The 15,000-nt window shown below is 41.3% G+C and overlaps 1 protein-coding gene across 1 annotated transcript in view; it reads left to right on the forward strand.

The window, feature by feature from the left end:
* The window catches only part of pkp3a (plakophilin 3a), a 93,530-nt gene that overhangs the window by 114 nt on the left and 78,416 nt on the right, over window positions 1-15,000 (forward strand). The window contains exon 1 of the mRNA XM_080736235.1: window positions 1-253. This exon is cut by the window's left edge and continues 114 nt beyond it. Coding sequence (XP_080592361.1) covers window positions 10-253 — 244 coding nt within the window. The 5' untranslated portion in view covers window positions 1-9. The remainder of the gene's footprint in view (window positions 254-15,000) is intronic.

A 15,000-nucleotide genomic window follows, 5' to 3' on the forward strand; every position in this document is an offset into this window, starting at 1 on the left:
CGATCAGCCATGAGTTTCGTGTCCACTGAGAACGTGTTCCTCTCGGCCTTGCAGCCCATGAACAGCACGGTGACGACGTACGGAGCGCTGCCCGGCGCCATGGACGCGCTGGACGCGCACGGCGGCTCCACGGAGCTCTCCAAGGCGCGCCGCGTGCAGCAGCAGGTCCAGATGAGGATGGCCGAGAAACAGAGCACCTTGCCCCGCATGAACGGAGGGCTGAGCACCGCTGGAGGCCAGTATGCTACGTCAGGTATGGATGGATGCATGGAGGCTTTTAGAGCAGTCAGTGGTTCTCTAAACTTTGACATGTGATTTGAAGGTCTCATATCTTAACTTTGACAGTGTACAAATGGAACCAAATGGACCCGTTAACATTTGTACACTGTCAGAGTTACAGACTTGTAAGGGTCCATTTAGAGCCCCATAAAGGAACTTAGAGAGTTGCTGAAATCCACTTTGAGAACGACTGGCTTAAAACCTAGGATACAACAAACATGTATTTTTTTTTTGTCTTTTGGGCAGTGGTGTGAAAAGTACTAAATTGTTTTACTTAAAGGAGCTATAGTCAACTTTTTCTTGAAAAACGGATGCTAAAATAAAAAATAATGTTTCGAAAATATTTTATAAATAAGATTAAGCTTCATATATGTGTTTATTTTCAAAAATGACCACAAAAAGCGTAAAATAATGATAAAATAATCCTTTTGGCCGTTGTCAGGCTGACTTTGTTTACATCCCCTTGTATTCTCTTGTAAACAAGTCAGCCTGACAATTTAATGGCCAAAATGAAAAAGTTATAGGCCTTTTTCATTTAGGCCTATAATAATAGTATACTCTGTTACGAGGAAAAGTCTGGAATTAAAAATGTACCTGAGTAAAAGTACTAAAGTATTGGCATCAAAAATGTACTTAAAGTACCCAAAGTAAAAGTAGTACTGTGAAAAGAGCAGATCTACAAGCTTGTTGTGAGCTTGTAGATTGGCTTGTAGATGTTCAAATAGTCTGCGTATAAAATAGGGCTAAAGTGGATTAATGTATGTTTTATAATGTATAGGTCTAATGTTTTATATCTGCAAAGTAACTAGTAAATAAAGGTTTCAAATAATTGTAGTGGAGTAAAAGTAAAAGTACTGAAAACTAGAAATACTCAAGTAAAGCACAAACGCCTCAAAATTGTGTACAGTACTTAAGTAAATCTACTTGAGCTTGAGTGGCAAAAGAGACATTTGATGATGTGATTGACACTGGTGTAAAGTAACTAAGTACATTTACTTAAGTACTGTACTTAAGTACAATTTTGAGGTATTTGTACTTTACTTGAGTATAATTCCAATTTCCAATACTTTTACTTCTACTCCACTACATCTGGGATCCAAATATTGTACTTTTACTCCACTACATTTATTTGTTGTGGGCTTGTAGATCTGCTATTTTCAAAACAAATTGTACTTTTACTTTTGGTACTTAAAGTACATTTTGATGCCAATACTTTCATACTTTTACTCAAGTACATTTTTAATTCTGGACTTGTACTTGTAACAGAATACATCTACAGTGCAATATTGATACTTTTACTCGAGTACAAAATGTGAGTACTTTTTCCACCTCTGGTGATTGATGTCTGTCTCCACGGTTGTAGGATCCCTAACTATAGTGAAAATAGCAGATCTACAAGCTCACAACATGTTGTGATGCGACGTGTTCTGAGCTTGTAGATCTGCTATTTTCACTTGCATTTCCCCCTTTAATTAATGGATTAAATGAATCCACTTGTGATCCATCCAACATTGTTCTGCGACCCACATATGGGTCCCCACCCACTGTTTGAGAAACAGTGCTCCAGAGTGACTTGGTCACCTGGACCTGAATTGGCTTTTATTTTGGCTTGTTTATTTTATTTTCCTTGCAACCAAATGTATTCTTTGCCCAAAGAAACAGCTGATTTATGCACTGTGAGCTTGTAGATTGGCTATGTTTTGGCTAATATTATGCTACCCACAAGACTATGGATGGTTGGTGGGGTTCAAGTGGTTAAAATAAGTTGATTTCACAGTTGACAGTAAGTGACCCATTGACCAGATCTATTTTAGAGGTAGGCCTATAGTTTGGAATGCAACTGCCTTTTCAAATTCAAACCTGGCGCCCTGAGGCTGTTTTGGAGCACAGAAAACAATGTCAAAGATTTCCAGAAATACCCGATCTACAAGCTCGCAGGGTGTCGAGTGATGTGACGCCCCGGCCCATGTTGTGAGCTTGCAGATCTGCTATCTTACCCTTGACACCACCATGAGACAAAGGGTCCGGTTGGTTAATTCTGCTTACTAACTGCTAGTGGCGTGAGAAAGTGCTTAGCAACACACAGTATACCGGTAGTTTGTAGGCTAAACACGTAGGCCTACTGTACTGTCCCTTTAAGAGGAACTTGTTTAGCTGTGTGTGTGTGTGTGTGTGTGTGTGTGTGTGTGTGTGTGTGTGTGTGTGTGTGTGTGTGTGTGTGTGTGTGTGTGTGTGTGTGTGTGTGTGTGTGTGTGTGTGTGTGTGTGTGTGTGTGTGTGTGCGCGCGTTGCATTCAGAGTGTGTGTGACAGATTCCACAGCAGTCAGTCAGGTTGCCATGCTGGTCGGATGAGGACTGATTATTTGAGCTCTCAGCAGAAAGATCAGATCTCACAACAACAGAAATATCTGATCTCAAAACAACAGTTTCACAGTCAGACTCCAACAATAGAAAGGTGTCAGATTAGCACACATCTCCATTCTCCGCCAGGCCTGGTTGCCTAACCCAGTGGTTCTCAACCTTTTCAGGCCGCGGCCCCCAAAACAATCATATTTTAACTGGGGACCCCCCCCCCCCCCCCCCACCCTGACGAACACTAAGAGTTGAGGCATTACATTTTGCGAGGCGTTGTGAGCATGTCGATCGGCTATTTTCACAATTTCTGTCTCTAATATTTGACAATTTGCCCAATGTTTAATTTGTGATTTTAGAGGTATTAAAAAGTCCTTAAATTGTCACTTTAGAAATGTGCAGATACCCTCTATACACTTATACTTTATGTTGGTTTGTTCATTGTAGAGAAAATAATGTTAATCATCTGGGGACCCTAAAAGAATAATTCGGGGACCCCCCTTAGACCACTGGCCTAACCCAGGGCTGTGTCAGTGATGGTGGGGTGCAGACAATATTCAGGGTGCGAGGAAGCTGCTTTGTCTGACAGTTTGTATGACAGACTGTGGGGTCGTTTGTGGGGGTGTGCTCTTGTACATCAAACAGTGACATTTGTAGCCTGTGCGGGGCCCCCTAGGGCCCCCTATAGGGCCAGGGGTGTACATAGTTTGTGTTGTTTAGGGGCCCCCTAGGGCCCCCTATAGGACCAGGGGTGTACATAGTTTGCGTTGTTTAGGGGCCCCTCAACATGTGATTCAAATGTGTGGCAGATTAATGTGTTTGCTAGACAAGCTCCTCCCACAAGCTGTGGAAGCCAATAGGAATGGAATCTGAACATTCAGACTGACACAGACTCCAACTATAGAATGTTTGCTGATTTATTGCTGAATTATTGAATGCTTTAACCAGTGAAAAATAGCAGATATACAAGCTCACAGCGTGGCACCGAGTGCCGCGCTGCGAGCTTGTAGATCTGCTATTTTTGAAAAAAGTCGTGAAAATGTGTGCAAATCTTTGAATATGTGTATTTTCAAAGCGAACGTTTGTAACTCAAATTTTGCTTCTGGGGGGTCCCTGGAACTAAATATTTTGAGATTGGTGGTCGTGGCCAAATACATATCATTTTGGGGGTCCTTCACGTGAAAAGGTTTGAGAACCACTGACATAGTAGTCTCTCGAGAACAGACTAACTGAGCTCCAGTTGAGTGAAAAGGACCTTTTCTTTGACGATGGCTGGCCAGATTGCTGACATAGAAACATAGGGTTTTCGTGTCAAAATTCTAATTTTCACGATTTTTCAAAAATAGCAGATCTACAAGCTCGCAGCGCCGCGCTGTGAGCTTGTATATCTGCTATTTTTCAATAGTTAAAGCATAAAATATTTATACACAGTACTGTGTTTGCTAGACGAGTACCTCCCACAAGCTGTGGAAGCCAATAGGAATGGAATCTGAACATTCAGACTCCAACTATAGAATGTTTGCTGATTTGTGTAGGCCAGGGTTTCATTCTGCAGGACTAGTACTGTGCAGAACCACTTAGGGCTTGACACTAAGGTCTCAGAGGCACTTGCCCGTCGGGCAAGTACAGGTCATGTTTTACTTGCCCAAAGGCCATGCCCTCTTGCCCAGAAAGTAAATCGTCCAAAATAAAACGATAAGTAAGATTTTAATTACCGCTCAGTTTAACACTTATTTCTTTACTTTATGGGGCTGAGCGATAACAAATAACATAACATACCCCGATACCTCCAAATCAAAATACCAAATACCTACATACTGTAACTATGATTAAACCTGGTTTCACACTTAGTTATTTAATAGTTTTAAGTGTAGCAACAGTAAAAACACACTTTTATTCACACAGCACATTATAGGTAAACAGTGTTCTTATCCCACAGACCAGAAGACAGTGCGCTCTGGCCACGTTCAGGTGTTTAGACAGATATCAGGTGTTGTATTTATAGACAGTTGTGTCCCCTCTCAAACTAGCACTTGCCACGGTTTGGGCAACCTGAAAGCAAACTTCACCTGCCCAAAAGTTTTATTTACCTGCCGGGGGGCAGGTGGGCAAGCCTTAGTGTCAATGCCTGCTGTAAGTGTGATTTGAAGAAACCGCAACATGGTGTGAAATGTTGTCAGGTGTAAATATGGTGGCCTGCATGGGGAGATGCGTCATCCATGATCCCAGGAATTGGCCTCGAGTTCAAGAGCTGTTAGGACACAACGTGAAGAAACCTGTTTATAGCATTATTTAAACCTCCACCTAGTGTGTGTGTGTGTGTGTGTGTGTGTGTGTGTGTGTGTGTGTGTGTGTGTGTGTGTGTGTGTGTGTGTGTGTGTGTGTGTGTGTGTGTGTGTGTGTGTGTGTGTGTGTGTGTGTGTGTGTGTGTGTGTGTGTGTGTGTGTGTGTGTGAGACCCAGATTTGCTACTCACAGACAGACAGACAGACAGACAGACAGACAGACAGACAGACAGACAGACAGACACACAAAGATTTGGAGGACCCCCTGTAGTAACTCGGTGGACCCCCTGGGGGTCCCGGACCCCCTGTTGAAGACCCCTACTATAGGCTTTTATGTGTCTGCTCAGTCAACGGTAGCAGTAACATGAACTATAGTCTGTAGACTCTGGTTCTATAGCGTTGTGTGGCTGGGTTAATGTCTCTCTAGCGTTGTGTACTTCCTCATGCTGTGTGTGTGTGAGTAGCAGTCAGGTTAATGAGTAACAGGCTGAGACAGGCAGGCCTTTCAGCCCACAGAGAGGAGAAAGCTGCTCTCTGTGGGCTTGGGTTTCACTCTCTGTAGTCTGCTAGCTGGACTACAGGTGTGTGTGTGAGTGTGCGTGCGTGCGTGCGTGCGTGCGTGCGTGCGTGCGTGCGTGCGTGTGACAGAGAGAGAGAAAGAGAGAGGGAGACAGACAGACAGACAGAGAGAGAGAGAGAGAGAGAGAGTGACAGGCTGCTAGTCTTTTGTGTCAAACAGCTCTTTGTCCTCCCTGGCAGACAGCAGGTTAATTGTCTAAGTGTGATTGTTGAGCAGAGAGTCTTAATGAAAGAGCTCTCTGTGGTTGAGAGCTCAGGTGTTTAGTGTTCACCTGCTCTGTCCGTAGCTCACCAGGACTTACTCACACCCCAACTGCTGTTGACATCACATGTCTACAGGTATAAGACACTGGGAAATAATGTCAAGACTGATTGAACTGTTTATTATAAGTTTGCATAGGAAAAGGTACAGTTTCATGACAGTACAGTTCACTGATACAAGGTCAACTAAAATGATACGCTCATGAAAGCTATGGCTTGTTTACATTGAGATCCTTCTCTTTAACTCATATAACATTTAATGGCAGACAGATAGAACACAGTACTATGATAGATATGTAACTCATATAACATTGAATGACAGACAGACAGAACACAGTACTATGATAGATATATAACTCATATAACATTGAATGACAGACAGACAGAACACAGTACTATGATAGATATGTAACTCATATAACATTGAATGACAGACAGACAGAACACAGTACTATGATAGATATTTAACTCATATAACATTGAATGACAGACAGACAGAACACAGTACTATGCAGTAGATATCTTCAGAAAAAACCCCAATGCAAAATAGAAATAAAAGGTATTTACAATGAGGAGGCCGCACAACTCTTAGCCATGATGTAAACATGTATTTAAAAATGTCTAGGAAACCAACGTTTCCACATTAGTCTTCCTCAGGGTTTAACAGGACTTGTTAATGCTAAGGACTTGTTAAACCCTTGTGCACCTGCTGTAAAAAATATAAAATAACAGTGGTTGAAATACTTTGTTTTTTAGCACAAGCTTCCATTATTTGTTGTTTTTGTAGGAAAGGGCAGAAAACATTCCTGATATGAGAGTACAGTGAAATGATAATAAACTCATACTGTACAAATATTGTCTGGATATGCAAAACAAGGCTGTGCTGCTTTGAGACACCTGAGATAGCAGTGGTTATCATCACTGTTGGGACCAAAACAGCTATCAGTTCTTCAACGTCATTATATTATTTTATAAATCAGTGCTATAGAGCAGTGGTTATCATCACTGTTGGGACCAAAACAGTTATCAGTTCTTCAACGTCATTATATTATTTTATAAATCAGTGCTATAGAGCAGTGGTTATCATCACTGTTGGGACCAAAACAGCTATCAGTTCTTCAACGTCATTATATTATTTTATAAATCAGTGCTATAGAGCAGTGGTTATCATCACTGTTGGGACCAAAACAGTTATCAGTTCTTCAACGTCATTATATTATTTTATAAATCAGTGCTATAGAGCAGTGGTTATCATCACTGTTGGGACCAAAACAGCTATCAGTTCTTCAACGTCATTATATTCTCTTATAAATCAGTGCTATAGAGCAGTGGTTATCATCACTGTTGGGACCAAAACAGCTATCAGTTCTTCAACGTCATTATATTCTCTTATAAATCAGTGCTATAGAGCAGTGGTTATCATCACTGTTGGGACCAAAACAGCTATCAGTTCTTCAACGTCATTATATTATTTTATAAATCAGTGCTATAGAGCAGTGGTTATCATCACTGTTGGGACCAAAACAGCTATCAGTTCTTCAACGTCATTATATTATTTTATAAATCAGTGCTATAGAGCAGTGGTTATCATCATTGTTGGGACCAAAACAGCTATCAGTTCTTCAACGTCATTATATTCTCTTATAAATCAGTGCTATAGAGCAGTGGTTATCATCACTGTTGGGACCAAAACAGCTATCAGTTCTTCAACGTCATTATATTATTTTATAAATCAGTGCTATAGAGCAGTGGTTATCATCACTGTTGGGACCAAAACAGCTATCAGTTCTTCAACGTCATTATATTCTCTTATAAATCAGTGCTATAGAGCAGTGGTTATCATCACTGTTGGGACCAAAACAGCTATCAGTTCTTCAACGTCATTATATTCTCTTATAAATCAGTGCTATAGAGCAGTGGTTATCATCACTGTTGGGACCAAAACAGCTATCAGTTCTTCAACGTCATTATATTATTTTATAAATCAGTGCTATAGAGCAGTGGTTATCATCACTGTTGGGACCAAAACAGCTATCAGTTCTTCAACGTCATTATATTCTCTTATAAATCAGTGCTATAGAGCAGTGGTTATCATCACTGTTGGGACCAAAACAGCTATCAGTTCTTCAACGTCATTATATTCTCTTATAAATCAGTGCTATAGAGCAGTGGTTATCATCACTGTTGGGACCAAAACAGCTATCAGTTCTTCAACGTCATTATATTATTTTATAAATCAGTGCTATAGAGCAGTGGTTATCATCACTGTTGGGACCAAAACAGTTATCAGTTCTTCAACGTCATTATATTATTTTATAAATCAGTGATATAGAGCAGTGGTTATCATCACTGTTGGGACCAAAACAGCTATCAGTTCTTCAACGTCATTATATTCTCTTATAAATCAGTGCTATAGAGCAGTGGTTATCATCACTGTTGGGACCAAAACAGCTATCAGTTCTTCAACGTCATTATATTATTTTATAAATCAGTGCTATAGAGCAGTGGTTATCATCACTGTTGGGACCAAAACAGTTATCAGTTCTTCAACGTCATTATATTCTCTTATAAATCAGTGCTATAGAGCAGTGGTTATCATCACTGTTGGGACCAAAACAGCTATCAGTTCTTCAACGTCATTATATTATTTTATAAATCAGTGCTATAGAGCAGTGGTTATCATCACTGTTGGGACCAAAACAGCTATCAGTTCTTCAACGTCATTATATTCTTTTATAAATCAGTGCTATAGAGCAGTGGTTATCATCACTGTTGGGACCAAAACAGTTATCAGTTCTTCAACGTCATTATATTATTTTATAAATCAGTGCTATAGAGCAGTGGTTATCATCACTGTTGGGACCAAAACAGCTATCAGTTCTTCAACGTCATTATATTCTCTTATAAATCAGTGCTATAGAGCAGTGGTTATCATCACTGTTGGGACCAAAACAGCTATCAGTTCTTCAACGTCATTATATTATTTTATAAATCAGTGCTATAGAGCAGTGGTTATCATCACTGTTGGGACCAAAACAGCTATCAGTTCTTCAACGTCATTATATTCTCTTATAAATCAGTGCTATAGAGCAGTGGTTATCATCACTGTTGGGACCAAAACAGCTATCAGTTCTTCAACGTCATTATATTATTTTATAAATCAGTGCTATAGAGCAGTGGTTATCATCACTGTTGGGACCAAAACAGTTATCAGTTCTTCAACGTCATTATATTATTTTATAAATCAGTGCTATAGAGCAGTGGTTATCATCACTGTTGGGACCAAAACAGCTATCAGTTCTTCAACGTCATTATATTCTCTTATAAATCAGTGCTATAGAGCAGTGGTTATCATCACTGTTGGGACCAAAACAGTTATCTCAGTTAGTTCAACGTCATTATATTCTTTTATAAATCAGTGCTATAGAGCAGTGGTTATCATCACTGTTGGGACCAAAACAGTTATCTCAGTTAGTTCAACGTCATTATATTCTTTTATAAATCAGTGCTATAGAGCAGTGGTTATCATCACTGTTGGGACCAAAACAGTTATCTCAGTTAGTTCAACGTCATTATATTCTTTTATAAATCAGTGCTATAGAGCAGTGGTTATCATCACTGTTGGGACCAAAACAGTTATCTCAGTTAGTTCAACGTCATTATATTCTTTTATAAATCAGTGCTATAGAGCAGTGGTTATCATCACTGTTGGGACCAAAACAGTTATCTCAGTTAGTTCAACGTCATTATATTCTTTTATAAATCAGTGCTATAGAGCAGTGGTTATCATCACTGTTGGGACCAAAACAGTTATCTCAGTTAGTTCAACGTCATTATATTCTCTTATAAATCAGTGCTATAGAGCAGTGGTTATCATCACTGTTGGGACCAAAACAGTTATCTCAGTTAGTTCAACGTCATTATATTCTTTTATAAATCAGTGCTATAGAGCAGTGGTTATCATCACTGTTGGGACCAAAACAGTTATCTCAGTTAGTTCAACGTCATTATATTCTCTTATAAATCAGTGCTATAGAGCAGCGGTTATAATCACTGTCGGGACCAAAACAGTTATCTCAGTTAGTTCAACGTCATTATATTCTTTTATAAATCAGTGCTATAGAGCAGCGGTTATCATCACTGTCGGGACCAAAACAGTTATCAGTTCTTCAACGTCATTATATTCTTTTATAAATCAGTGCTATAGAGCAGTGGTTATCATCACTGTCAGGACCAAAACAGTTATCTCAGTTAGTTCAACGTCATTATATTCTTTTATAAATCAGTGCTATAGAGCAGGGGTTCCCAAACTTTTTTTGTCTCAGGGCACCCCATAAATATTTGTTTTAATCCGAGGCACCCCTACATTATAATTTTCACTCCCAGCCAGCACCTTATATTTATAGGATGTTTTCGTTGTCGGGTGGAAACCTTGTATGTCCAAAACCGTTGATTTTGTATTTATCATCCATTAATATACTAAACTAGTGAAAACAAGGCGTTGTGTGCTTGTAGATCGGCTGTTTTCACTAGTTTTGTGCAACGGTCTTGTAGGCCTATGATGAAGCAGGGCAAAAGACGTAAACATTTGAAACTTGGAGATAAAAGGTTTCTACCCGACAGTGACGATATTTTAGTGATTATGTTGCGAGGAAAGCGTTGAGATAAAAGCCATTTTGGTTAGAACTGACTAAAATAACTTTGTACTACAAGTTTAAAATTATACTAAATAAGAGTCCTAATAAATTCCAAATATTATCAAATGATCTCGCGGCACCCCTGGACTGCCATCACGGTACCCCAGGGTGCCCCGTCACCCACTTTGAAAACCCCTGCTATAGAGCAGTGATTCTCAACCTGTGGGTCGGGACCCCCAGGGGGGTCCCCAAATTATTCTGGGGGGGGGGGGGGGGGGTCCCCAAATGATTAGCGTAATGTGCCAGATCGTTTTACAAAACTGCAGCAGATGCATACAGACATACATTCTCTATGAATTGAGCACAAAAGGACCCCAATGTAAACACGTCTTTGTGCTTTCTTGTGGTTTAAATCCTATTAGTAGACCTTGGATCTGAACTGTGCTGTGCTTTTCTTATGAGAACTGATGATAAAGCTTTCAATCAATGAAAAGTCAATCACGGGTCAGCATTACATTTGAGGCAGTCGTAAAGTAGCATGCTGTGTTGTTGTTGTGTTTTGGAGTCTAAATGATTGTGTAGTTCAGTGGTTCTCAACCTTTTCAGGCTGCGACCCCCAAAATAATCATATTTTAACTGGGGACCCCCCCCCCCACCCTGACGAGCACTAAGAGTTGAGGCATTACATTTTGTATAACATGGTTTTATTGTGAAAATAGCAGATCTACATGTTCACAACGCCTTGCAAAGTGAGGCGTTGTGAACATGTAGATCTGCTATTTTCTGCCTCTAATTTGGCCAATGATTAATTTGTCATTTTAGAGGTATTAAATTGTCACTTTAGAAATGGGCAGATACCCTCTATACACTTAAACATTATGTTTGTTTGTTTACTGTGGAGTGAGAAAACAATGTTGCACATTAAGCTAATCATCTGGGGACCCCTCTGGGGGTCCCGACCCACAGGTTGAGAACCACTGTTGTAGGGCAGGGATGCTCAAATATCTCTGAACCTGGGGCCACATTACAAACATGTCAAAGGGCCACATTACAAACATGTCAAGGGGCCACATTACAAACATGTCAAAGGGCCACATTACAAACATGTCAAAGGGCCACATTACAAACATGTCAAAGGGCCACATTACAAACATGTCAAAGGGCCACGGCCAGGTCAGCTGATGAAATGACAACATTACTTAGTTGATAACTTCTCTCTTTTATTAGCTTTATTTCCAGTTTCCACTTAACGTATGAAAAGACAAGTGCAATGTGCTTTTATTTATGTATTTATGAATACAAGTGGGACAGGGGGCACTAAAGACATCTGGACACCATACTTTTGTTATGACTGGGCATCTGGACGAGTGGGCACCTGGACATCTGGGCACTAGGGACACAGTGGGCATTTGGATGAGTGGGCACTTAGGGGTGGAGACATCTGGGCACTATAGGGACATGAGGACACCTGGGCACCTAAATTAGGATTGCCCACATGTTTTTTTGTTTGTTTTTTGGTAGGGAATATACAGTAGATCCTTTTTTTGGTTGAGTGGGGAACATAGAACCTTTAGGAGGAACCTGGGACCTTTTTTGGGGGATAAGTGGGGAACATAGAACCTGGGGAACATAGAACCTTTTTGTGGGGGTAAGTGGGGAACATAGAACCTGGGGAACATAGAACCTTTTTTGTGGGGAAGTGGGGAACATAGAACCTGGGGAGCATAGAACCTTTTTTGGGGGGTAAGTGGGGAACATAGAACCTGGGGAACATAGAACCTTTTTTGTGGGGAAGTGGGGAACATAGAACCTGGGGAGCATAGAACCTTTTTTGGGGGGAAGTGGGGAACATAGAACCTGGGGAACATAGAACCTTTTTTGTGGGGAAGTGGGGAACATAGAACCTGGGGAGCATAGAACCTTTTTTGGGGGGTAAGTGGGGAACATAGAACCTGGGGAACATAGAACCTTTTTTGTGGGGAAGTGGGGAACATAGAACCTGGGGAACATAGAACCTTTTTTGTGGGGGTAAGTGGGGAACATAGAACCTGGGGAGCATAGAACCTTTATTGTGGGGGTAAGTGGGGAACATAGAACCTGGGGAACATAGAACCTTTTTTGTGGGGGTAAGTGGGGAACATAGAACCTGGGGAACATAGAACCTTTTTTGGGGGGAAGTGGGGAACATAGAACCTGGGGAACATAGAACCTTTTTTGTGGGGGGTAAGTGGGGAACATAGAACCTGGGGAACATAGAACCTTTTGTGGGGGTAAGTGGGGAACATAGAACCTGGGGAACATAGAACCTTTTTTGTGGGGGTAAGTGGGGAACATAGAACCTGGGGAACATAGAACCTTTTTTGGGGGGAAGTGGGGAACATAGAACCTGGGGAACATAGAACCTTTTTTGTGGGGGGTAAGTGGGGAACATAGAACCTGGGGAACATAGAACCTTTTTTGTGGGGGTAAGTGGGGAACATAGAACCTGGGGAACATAGAACCTTTTTTGTGGGGGTAAGTGGGGAACATAGAACCTGGGGAACATAGAACCTTTTTTGTGGGGGGTAAGTGGGGAACATAGAACCTGGGGAACATAGGACCTTTTTGTGGGGGTAAGTGGGGAACATAGAACCTGGGGAACATAGAACCTTTTTGTGGGGGTAAATGGGGAACATAGAACCTGGGGAACATAGAACCTTTTTTGGGGGTAAGTGGAGAACATGGGGTGGACCCCGGGCGGGACGTGACCCGCGGGGCAGAGTCTGAGTATCACTGGGGCAGGGCTGATGGCGCATGCTGTGTGATATCTGGTATGTACAGTATGTGACACGTGATGTGTTTGCTGTGTTTGTCATGATGTTTGGGTACATTAGTAGGCTGAGCTGTCTGTCTGTCTGTATGGTTTATGAGCCATAATGCCAGGTTGTGCAAGGTGAATTTCTAACATACCAGCAGCTCATTTTTATTGCCTTTCCCCCAGTAACAGTTTGTTTTTGTCTTTCCTGCGCTCAGCTCTGGATCTGTTGTGTAACTCAGGGGTTTTCAAAGTGGGTGACGGGGCACCCTGGGGTGCCGCGATGGCAGGTCCAGGGGTGCCGCGAGATCATTTGATAATATTTGGAATTTATTTGGACACTGGAAAAAATATTTAGTATCATTTTACTTGAAGTACAAAGTTATTTTCAGTCAGTTCTAACCAAAATGGCTGTTATCTCAATGTTTTCCTCGCAACATAATCACTAAAAATATTGTCACTGTCAGGCAGAAACCTCGTATCTCCAAGTTTCAAATGTGTACGTCTTTTGGTAAAGCAAAGCCCTGCTTCATCATACAAGACTGTCACACGCGTTGTGTGCTTGTAGATCTGCTGTTTTCACTAGTTTAGTACATTTTATAGATGATAAATACAACATACAAGGTTTCCACCCAACAACGACGATATACTATAAATATAAGGTGCTGGGAGTGAAAATTATAATGTAGGGGTGCCTCGGATTAAAACAAATATTTATTTGAATGATTCTGATTTCAGTGGGTGGGGGCATGCATGCAAGTGGCTAAATATGTATTTTTTAGACACAATAAGCCAGTGATTTCTTTATTATTATTTACAGTAACACTACCAGCCTCCATAAGTCATATCTGTCCATGAAAGATTGCGGTGCATCTTGGGAATGGGCTTATTGTGTCTAAAAAGACATATAAGCCACTTGTATGCTTGCAAATCTGCTATTTTCCATGCATGTTAGCATCATACGACGGAGCATAGTGTAGGCTAGTTAGTGGTTCTCAAACGTCTAATTTTCAAGGACCCCCGTGACTGAGAGTGTACACTCTCAGAGTTACAGACCTGTAAGGGTCCATTTGGGACCCAGTGGGTTCCCTAGCACAGGGGGTTTCAATCTTTTTTGTCTGACTGACTGAAAATAACTTTATAAAAAAAATAGCCAATCTACAAGGCAAGCTCACAATGCGTCGCGTTGTGACGCATTGTGAGCTTGTAGATCTGCTATCTTTGGTGAAGAGCGTTTGGGGTAGATGGAAAAAGAACTCATCAAGAAGTGTGCACATCGGGTCTGTGGTTAAACTGAAGTGATATTGATGAATTCCAAATATTATCAAAGTATTCTGAGGTGCCCCTGGACTGACATCAGAGCACCCTAGTAGCACCCCCACCTTGAGAACCCCTCATTCAGGCATTAGGCGGAGACGTTTGGTCTTCTTGCTGCGTGGAAGGCCTTTACAGCGTTGCCATTAACAACTGTCTCCCTACATTACAGTTACCATACAGAAAGAAGGCTTTTAGCAGACGCTCCTATTATCCACAGTTACCTACAGATGCAAGGTCTGAATCAGCAGAGTGAGAATGTGTACGCCTAGGTCAATAAGCAACAAGGTAGCCTAAATAAACAGACACTTTACAACAGAGCACAAAGGGTTTCAACCGCGCCTCAAGCCAGGTTCAGGGCCGGTCCGGTCGGGTGCATCTGAGGAACCGGACTGGGATATGTAGAAGGAAGACACTGGAGGAAACTCTGACTGTGTGAGCCTTTTAATTACAGGGTGCAGGCACATAAAGTGACAACGTTTCCATGTCAGTGCATCTTG

This window comes from Nannobrachium achirus, assembly GCF_963921795.1.
Source record: "Nannobrachium achirus genome assembly, chromosome: 11".
Taxonomy (NCBI): domain Eukaryota; kingdom Metazoa; phylum Chordata; class Actinopteri; order Myctophiformes; family Myctophidae; genus Nannobrachium; species Nannobrachium achirus.